The sequence below is a fragment of the Micropterus dolomieu genome, linkage group LG22 (genome assembly GCF_021292245.1).
Source record: "Micropterus dolomieu isolate WLL.071019.BEF.003 ecotype Adirondacks linkage group LG22, ASM2129224v1, whole genome shotgun sequence".
NCBI lineage: Eukaryota > Metazoa > Chordata > Actinopteri > Centrarchiformes > Centrarchidae > Micropterus > Micropterus dolomieu.
The window spans coordinates 10,274,305-10,284,166 of record NC_060171.1 but is presented as its reverse complement, the minus strand read 5'-3'; the positions used below and the strand labels follow the sequence as shown (position 1 = coordinate 10,284,166).

The following is a 9,862-nucleotide window of genomic DNA, read 5'->3' as shown; positions in this document are numbered from 1 at the left end:
AAAAACGGCAGAAAAACCTGCCCCTCTGCAACTATTACTAGCATAGGTTTCACCTTGTTAGTGTCACATTATGGTTTTAATTTTGTTTGAGGTATTTCCACCCTACAAAGAATAGAGTTTTGTGAAGAAATGTGATAACTTGTGTATTTCTGAATAATTTGGGAATCAAATGTTGGCTGTTAGCAGCAGCAGCACCCAAAAATAAGCTCAGCGATGCTGGCTTTCAAAGATAAAGACAATCTCTATAGGGTACTGTATAAAAGAGCATGGAGAACATGCTGATTCACACCAAACCTTTGAGTAATAGGAGGTATATAATACAGGTTGTCTGCTGCCAAAAAATGATCAGATTTCCTTTCACTATTCACAATCTAAGGACTATGGAATGCACCGCGTTTAATATGATACCTGTCGCGTCATCAACTATGAAAGCTGTATCCTGTGACTTAATTTCCATCTTTTGTCTCTCAGGTATTTTCAAGTGTTTGGTATCACAACAGTTAGCCAAGTACTTAAGTACTGCACAAGTTTCACCTTAACATGAGGAAGTTATTCCTCATTGTCCCACACTCACTTTCATTTCTGTATTTAAGTGTAAGAGTTGTTGAAATGGGGACGAACATCTCTTGCACGTTTTTCCTTGTCACGTTATCAAGTTGTCTTTCATCATCTCGGGGTGTGTGTGCTCTAGCAGTCGAATTACGCCCCTCGCAGCAGCCTCGACCATGAAATCTTCTGTCAGGCTATTCCGTGAACTGATACCGTTCATCCACACACACTCTCGGACTTGCTTGACACGGTTTGTCAGAGTGGTGATGGTCTTATTCTGTACAGTTTGGAGTCTAAGAGAATTTGTCCCCATTCGAGCCTAGAGTCTCTACAAAATCACTTACATTCCCTTGCGGATTTGAGTCTCCAATATCTGAATATAAAGAATTTGATTACATCTAAACAGCAGTTTAACACAGTGCAGGCAGTGGTGAAAGAAGTATGTCTATCTTTCAAGACAGAATGAAGGTGAAAAGCAAGCATCAAGGTATTTTTAGAGCACTTTAAGTAAAAGTCTCAATACCAGAGTAAAAATGTAAAAATACAGTTAGAAGTAAAAGTCCTTCATTCAAAATCTTACTTAAGTAAAAAAGTATTAGCATCAAAATAAGCACTTAAAGTACAGAAAGTAAAATGCTAAACGGCTAATTTGAGAATGTGTATGTCACTTTAATAATGTAGTTGGTAAAGGTGGGGCTAATTTAATTACTTTATATACTGATGGGTGGCTTAACCTATAATAATATATTTATTATTAGTTCATTTATATTTTATATTAATAATCTATTCAGAACATTGAATGTTGAGTCACTTTCCCCATTTGTCTACTCCCACACACTTGACACTGTTCTCATACAAGTGCATCCATGGGCCAGGATCAGTCATCATATGGTATCTTGTTTTACTCTCTACAGTACAGTTAATACATCAACCTCACATCAGACACAGACACATCAGATTAATGTGGGGGAAAAAAGGTTAAAAGGTCAGAAACTGTCAATTGTTTTTTTTAATAGAGCAGAAAAAATGATCATGTAAACAACACTGTTCTAGGTTTCCAAAACAGTACAAATTACATCATTTGTTTCAGTAAGATGTACATCACTTACAATAACAGAAAAGAGAAAGAGAGAATTATCCACTGAAGACGTTATTTACATTTTTACAAATACATTAAGTTACTCTGTTCCATGTTTCACCCGTTTCAACCACTCGTACAGCAGTTGAGATACAATATTTGAGCACATTGAGTAGAAGCTGAAAAGTCTAAACTTAATGAACTACAATGTTGAAGATCACTGAATCAGGTAACACTATTGATTTTAGAGACACACCAGGTAAGCATTGTCTATTTAATTGTCTGCAGTGATAGTAATATGTATACTTCCTTTTAAGTAACATGTTAAAAATCAGAGCAAGTCAGATTTTAGAAGCACCTGCTATTGATAAGGTTGGGTTTATCTAAATGGGAAAATATTTTCAACTGATACTGAGAAAAGGAGCAAAGTATGAACATGTAACTAAATAGTGGCATGGGTCGCAGGTGATGATGATGTTGCATGCAAACAGCCATTTAAAAAGGACAATGACAACATCTGTTATGTGTAATACAATAGACGGACAGAAAATGAGGAGGTAGATGGCTGATGGTGGATTAGTACAACAGAAAGACGTCTTTTTTTTTCCTTTGTAAATCTGAATGAATGTAAAAGCTGGCCTACATTTAATAGCATGACAAGATAGCAGAGTCACATGTTCTGTAGCTGACACCAAAACATTGAGGGTGACTCCTCCTGTTAGTTTATACTTCATAAATGTGATTCTTCATTTTCCAAGGTTGCCATTTTTCCTTAATGGTGAGTTTAGTATTGCTATGCAAGAGGTGCAAATGAGCAAAAATAGCAAGGGTAGCATTAGGAGAACCAGCTGACATACTGTCTAGAGAAGGCTTGCAAGTTTTTTCTCCTTTGGACTAACAATTGCACATGACTGAACTTGGCTAATTTAAAAGTTCTACATAGGACAGGACATCAGTCTTCAGATTTCTTTTTTCTTTTTTTTTTTACACTGTACAGGTGATCAACCAAACCCACACCTTGGAGTATTTACATTTTCACATTTATAAATATTGTGCATTAGTTAGTAAGAGCAATCCTGAGATGCACGTCACCATCTCATGTATAAGTGTCCATGTTCTCAACCTTAGGCATCGCCCCACAACAAGAATCACGATGGCTTCCTCGAGATAAAAAAAAAACCCAACAACTCAGAATTGGTACTCGAACCACTTCTGAGGCTCGTTTCATGTCTTGGTTTCTTGAACAGATTATTTTCTACAAAAAAGACGAGACGAAACGAGCTCATCCTGATTGAGGATGATAAAGGGGAAAACAGTTCGGACAGAAATCCCATCTCTGGCCAGAAGCAAATGAACTCCCTCAGCAGAGGAGGAAGTCCACACTGAAGCACTTGGGGGAAACTTAGGGAAACTGCATAAGTAAAATTGGGAGGTCAAGGCAGGCTTATGTTTCCTTGGTGGTTGTAGTTTCGTAGCTTGGCTAGTTCTGCTTGTTGCCGTACATGAGGGGAATAATGTAGACAGAGATGTCATCTCCAGAGCCTAATCTGTCATTGGATATCCTCCAGCATCGATCCTTCAGCACCCCTCGTGCTCTCATTACGAGGTCTTGAGCTGCCATTCTGTACCTGACATAACAAAAGAGATGAATGATTAAGTTGTCGTCATGGTATGATGATATACAATAAGATAAATGGTCAGATCTGATAATAATTATGCACAGTATTTGACTAAATATATTTGCCTGCAGTCAGATTTGTAAAAAAAAAACCGAGAAAATAATACACTGAACTAAGCTCACTAGAGAAGAAGAGTCAGAGCGCCCCATTAATAGTCACACAAGCTTTTCCTAGACATCACAGAATATTTGGAAATTTGCATAATTGCAACAAGATAACAGCGTTCATCCTCTACAAATAATACAGGGGTGAGATGAAGTTCAGCCCTAACTGGCGGCTGCAGCTGTGATGAGAGAACGTGCCTGTGCTGGTCGTCCGGGTCGCAATTTGCCAGGAAACAGGTGACTGCTTCAGCTACTTCCTGGCTCGAGAGGACATCCCACAGGCCGTCAGTTCCAAGCACTAGAACATCATCAGCTCCATGCTCGCACTGCGCCAAAGGGTAAACTTTGACCTGAAGGTAAAGGGAAAAAGAGGCAAGGGTTGAGAGATGCATGGTTTCTAGGAATCATGTCAAAAAAAGGCCATTGCATTCACGCAACATCAGCAGAATGAGAAAACAACCCGTATTCTGACTTGGGAGTGTTCACGCATTATTCTAAAGGGGTTAGCCCTAGTGCTTACATTGTACTGACATCAGACTATGAAACGTCTGATTAAGCAAATTATGAGAAATCAGATTTTTTTTTTTACTTTCCATTCATGGTATCTTGCCATGCAGCCAGTTTTGGTTTTATATTTTTCAGGTTTTGTGATATCCGCTTCTGAAATTTCTGCTACCACAATACAATGGAGGTAAACTGAAATTCATTGGTGGCGCTCAAACAATAAAAAAAATACATAAAAAAAAAAAAAAAAAAAAAACCTACAGGCACATATACGTGACTTGGTAAAGCAGTGCTTTTAGCTAAATGCTAATGTTGGCATGATAACATACTCATACTGACCATATGTCCCAATTCCATCCTACATACTATCTCCATACAGTATGACCTATATACTAGTCTTTTCAGTATACTGTTTATGCATTTAGTATACAAGAAAACAACATTCTTAATGCTTTGTCCGGAGAGTGGGCTAATCAGGCCATTTTTTTGCCACAGTCCACCCCTGACTACAGCTAAGCGTGATGGGGAAGTGGAATGTCACAATCAATCAAATTACACTGAACAAAATTTTAAATGCAACACTTTTGTTTTTGCCCCCATTCATCCTGAGCTGAACTCAAAGTTCTAAGACTTTCTCTATCTACACAAAAGGCCTATTTCTCTCAAATATTGTTCACAAATCTGTCAAAATCTGTGTTAGTGAGCACTTCTCCTTTGTCGAGATAATCCATCCACCTCACAGGTGTGGCATATCAAGATGCTGATCAGACATGGGTATCGCACAGGTGTGTCTTAGGCTGGCCACAATAAAAGGCCACTTGAAAATGTGCAGTATCACTGTATTGGGTGGGTTTGGGGGGGTCTGGAAACCAGTCAGTATCTGGTGTGACCACCATTTGCCTCACGCAGTGCAACACAGCAGACACACTAACTTATTGCAGAGGCTGCTGTTAAAAGAGCACAGCATGACACAGCGCCTGTAAGAGCGGCCACACCAGAAGCTGAATGACCTCCGTGGATCATGAGCTTCTAAGTCGTGGTCAACCTTGTCATTTAAGTCAAAGGTTCGCAAGAGTGAAACGGGCCGAGGCTCTTTGAAAGAGATGGCAGTTCCTAGACTAAATTTTAAAATAGAGGATTTCAACAGCAACAACATATCTCTGAAAGAGGGGTGATGAGCATTTGATTTCTCACCCGAAGCCCATTTTTGATCCCATGATGAGTATGGTCTGATGACTCCAAGTGTCATGGTTAGTTTATTTCTGAGACTTTTTTTATAACCTCAGAGAAACCAGTAATTTTAATTTGATATGTTTGCAGGAAGTGTTTTTCACAATCTCTGCAGGACACTCTCCCACACATATAATTTCTTTTTTTTGTGTCAAAGTGCTGACAATATTCTCCTTGTCATTTTTTTAAAACCTGCATTAAACAACCAGGGGAATCTCTAATGCTAATACTAAAAATGTGTTTACACTCTATCTGAAACAATAGCGGCTTGAGGCATCTCAGAGTAAAAATCTGAAAAGAAATACAACATCAAAAAGGAGTCTGAACTATGACTGAACTCAGAGGGCAATGAATTAAAGATCAAGAGAATTCAGGGGCTTCGTGAGTTCTGCAATCATGTGCAGCAGATACTGGGAACGAAAGGAGTTATTTGAAAGAGACGGACAGTGAAGAATGTTAATGTGCAAATTGACCACATAGTTCATAGTGTGGACTGTTAACAGCCGGAGGCATTTTACATCGTTACCTCTGTGCTCTCGTTCTATTAGGAGGCCAAGGTTATGAGATAAAATAAAAGGGAAGATCCACCATAAACACTGGAATGCTGCTAACACACTGCTATAGATGTTGTGAGTTGCATTTGTATTATTCTGTTACGTTTTTTTTAATGCATAAATGCTCGAATGTCGATAGTGTTGATATTTTTTTTGGCAGCAGAAATGTTTGTAATAAATATAATAAATATTTGAGGTTCTGGCCCTCCAGATCATCCTTACTTTACTTTGAAAGCAAACACTGAAACTTCACTTTTGGGACATTCAACAATTTATTGATTCCCAACCTTTTTTGTAAGCAAAAAGTTAATATCTCTTGTCTAGAAGATAAGTACTTTCAAATAGTGGAAATGTAGGAAATCACTAATTGAACTGACGATTTATAATGAGTTGGTTAGTAAAAACTAGCCAATTCAAACGGATAAAGGATAATGTTAATGAGTAATTTCACTTTGTCACATGGTGAAGGAGGACATAGTGAAGGACAAAATTAAAAATGAAGTCTACCTCTGGGCAGCAGGACAGGAAGGGCTTAATGTAGATGTTGGAGTCGTGCACTTTGAGATTGTGGTCCCCAAGACCTCTGGTGACCCCAATGGTCGCCAACACACGAGCCTGCAAAAGAGCAGAGGCATGTAAAGCACAACCTCCATTTGAGTCAAACAAAGCAACAACCAATTCAAGTGTTACTGGTTCAGCTTCTCTAATAAAGTGCTTTCGATTTCCATACAGGGAGGAACGTAAGCACAAGTTGAACGAGGAAATTAGTCTGTAAGGCCTTCATTTGTCTGCGTATTTCTGTTGTTTGTCCTGTCTGACTTCTTTTTAGTGATGTTTAGTGATGATTTTAACAGCTGTGTAGGTGTTCTGATGAACTGCTCTAATGGACTGCTGGTATTTCAGGCAGGTTTCTGAAATATATGTTTGTAACTGTGAAGCAAGATATTTTTGACCAAGAGCATTTCTACTAAATCTTCCTTGGATGTAGTTCAGACTTAGTTCATTAAAATACCGCATGACTTCTGTGAACCTTGTGTGACTTTATTGCATTGATCTCTGGTAGTTGTAGAGATATCCTGCATGACACATCCCCAGTGATATTTCACTGACGGATACAGGCTACTCCCAGTGGGAATCTTTATTTGGATGGATGAGCAGCATTTAGGCAAATAAACACAAGCTCATCGTCAGCATCTTCTAGTTTTGTGAGTGCCTAATGATCGTTCCCAGAGCCCCAGACGCCATCAAACTAATCTGTAAGCAGTACAAAACTCTTTTTGACTCCTACTGTCTGCACAGATCGTCACCAGTGCCTCTAAAAATGGCTGCAGGCACAGGACTGGGGAACTGGGCTAATTGAATCTGTACTGTACAGCGTTTGAGACAGGGCGGCACATAATGATGCGGAGAGGAGTATGAGGGCTAGAGAGGCCTGGTAGGAAGAGCCTGGATCAGTATGCAGCACAGAGAGGGAGAGAGAAGGAGACATAGAGGTGGAGAGAAGGGAGAGTGTTTCAAAGTGGCGGCAAAGCTCCTCCGGCGGAGAAGGGGAAACATCCTGGGATTAATTGTTGAGCGTTGGGGCCCAGCAGGCTGCGCGCCGGGCTTTGAAGTTCTCTGGCGTTCCTCTCCCTCGCACAAAGCCCCCTTACTCTATCTAGCCATCCATCTCGACGCCTCACTTCAAAGGGAGAGGACGCAACGTGGGCACGGCCAACTGTGCAGGGGTAAACCCGACTGCGGTTGCAGGAGGAGAGCGCTGTGGGGTGACATCTGCCCCAGTCATCAGTCAAACATAAATCTACTGTCTGTCTGTGTTAAATAGAAAACTGGAGTACGCCACTGTGAGAACATATTCAGATTTATTATGTTTCCTCTCTGACCTTTTCAATACAACAAGGACATGAAGCTGCACATCGCCACATGTACAGCATCACTGAGGGAAAGGAAAATGTCATGAACAGTGTACTGAGCTCTTGGCCTTCTCTTTTATGTTTTGTGTCAAAGTGCTGACAATATTCTCCTGCAAGTCAGTGTTTTAAAAATGTCATTTTCCAAATAACATGTGCCACTTATTGGACACTTTTCATCTGGCTTACATCACATTTTCATCATCTAGCTCCGATGGGAGTCCCACCTTTGACCCCTAGCTGTGTTTGTGCTACATTTTACCTGCTGAGGGACATAAAAGCACAGAGTCCATTAGAGAAGAGATATTTTCTGCACAGTATATTGGTGCAGGATGTGAATCCTTGTGGAAAAAGAGGTCAGGAATGCTTTCCATAAGCTGGCTCTGCCACACATTGACAGAGGGAATTGGGGGGCTGACTAATGGTGCCCTGGTGAGCTTTGATTACAGACGAGGCACACAAGGCCGTGGGAGTAACTCTGTCAGCAAGTGGTTGCCAAGCACTTCTTACCTTCTTCCCTTCACCGTAGATCAGGGGAAACTTAAGGTCATCGTCCTCGATGGTTTTATACGCCCTGCGCAGAGGAGAGAGTACACGTTAATGGTTTTTTTGTTTATGGCAGGCAGCTTACACGTGTCCTGGAGATACATCGCCTCCGCGCCCCCCGCAGGCCCTGCTGCTGAGGCGACTGGCACAGAAACAAGGAGAACGGATAGTAGGAAAAAGAGAGACTGTGAGGAAAATCCACCCAGACATTGCACAGAGAACGACACAGAGCCTATTTCTCCTCCTCCTGTTTTTTTTCTTTCTAACTGATCTTGTAAAAGTCTCCATAGCGACAAAGAGTGAGACATCTTTGAATGTTTGGGACACTCTTGGTTTACTGTTGGTTTTCTGGGACTGTGTGTTGCAGTTGTGTGTCTGTGTACGTGCATGTATGTATCTAAAGATCTGGATGTAAAGCAGCTGAATGAAGCAAGAGTATCCACATTTACATTCCCCTGCTCTCAGAGCAGTGTTTAAACTTCCCCAACTAATGAATAATTTAACCTTTTCAGACTGGGCCCAGACAGAGCTGCAGTACAAGGAGAAAGACTGTATAATTCTGTATGTATTTATGCCATGCAGGTCTTATGATACACTTTTCACCTCTACAACTCAGAAACCTGCTGTGAGAAGAAACCCTGTTCTTAGCAAGCACACCTTTTTTTAACAGTTTTACTTCAGAGGAACAGCTGTGTCACTATACAGTATCAGAAACATTGCAAATCTGAGTCAATTTCCAGAAGAGCTGCCAGGAAAAAGTTTTCCATTCACAACTCACACCCGGTGATACAGATAGAAAAATCTGGCTCAGTTTGAAAGCACCAGGATCAAATAACATTTAGAAATACAGGTTATTCTTTATTTTAGCCTTTGCACTGGTGGAAATGAAGGAACAAATGTTCATAAGTGTCATGAATGTTTCTATCTGGTCTGAAAAGCTGCTTAAAACAAACCCAGTCTTATTTGCAAATATCATGTTGACTCAGACCTGCCCCACACACCTTACCCAATGTTTTTCAGCTGCTGTGAAGCAGATTAGCAGGGACCAGGATGGTTTTTACATTACTGCTGGTTCCACTCAGAGAGACCATATGTTTCCACCTTAGGCGAGCACTATACTGCTGCACTCAGCACTTTTTTAACAGTGTGCAGAGCAAGGACTATCAGAGCGAACGCAGCCCACAAACACAGAAATACAGTTTGCAGCCTGAGACTGTGAGACTTCTGAGCAGAGAGCTGTAGCACAAAATAATGGTCCGTAGAAGACTTTCCTCACTAATGTTTGCAGTGTTCATGCTGTGGAAAAATCTCTAAAACAGCAGTTTGATGATGAAAGAGGCACTAATTAAACTGGAGCAGGTCCTACTCCTTTGTATTTAAAAAAAAGGGGAAAAGCATTTCTCCCACCATATCACAGCTTTCATTGGAGTATTTCACCTTAGAGAAGTGTTAGAGTCCTAAAACAAACTACCACATAGAGACACACACTTATTGTGTGTCATTATTTCAAAGATGTCTTATATGTAACCCCCAGAGTCTGCTATCAGGGACAGTCTCCTTTCTCAAGACTTGTGTTTACAGCAAATCCATCCTGTCAGACTTGAGATGACAAGTGTGTCACAGAGAGAGAGAGAGAGAGAGAGAGAGAGAGAGAGAGAGAGAGAGAGAGAGAGAGAGAGAGAGAGAGAGAGAGAGAGAGAGAGAGATG

At 40.6% G+C, this 9,862-nt stretch overlaps 1 protein-coding gene across 2 annotated transcripts in view; it reads right to left on the bottom strand.

Annotated features, from left to right (window-relative positions):
- Positions 1–1,540: 1,540 nt before the first annotated feature.
- Positions 1,541–9,862, bottom strand: part of ppm1h (protein phosphatase, Mg2+/Mn2+ dependent, 1H) — a 35,933-nt gene continuing 27,611 nt past the window's right edge. For both annotated transcript variants that reach the window (XM_046038317.1, XM_046038316.1), the window contains exons 7-10: positions 8,119–8,182; positions 6,206–6,313; positions 3,609–3,760; positions 1,541–3,255 (exon numbers count right to left, since the gene is read on the bottom strand). In XM_046038317.1, the coding sequence (XP_045894273.1) occupies positions 3,108–3,255; positions 3,609–3,760; positions 6,206–6,313; positions 8,119–8,182 (472 nt within the window). In that variant the 3' untranslated portion in view covers positions 1,541–3,107. The remainder of the gene's footprint in view (positions 3,256–3,608; positions 3,761–6,205; positions 6,314–8,118; positions 8,183–9,862) is intronic.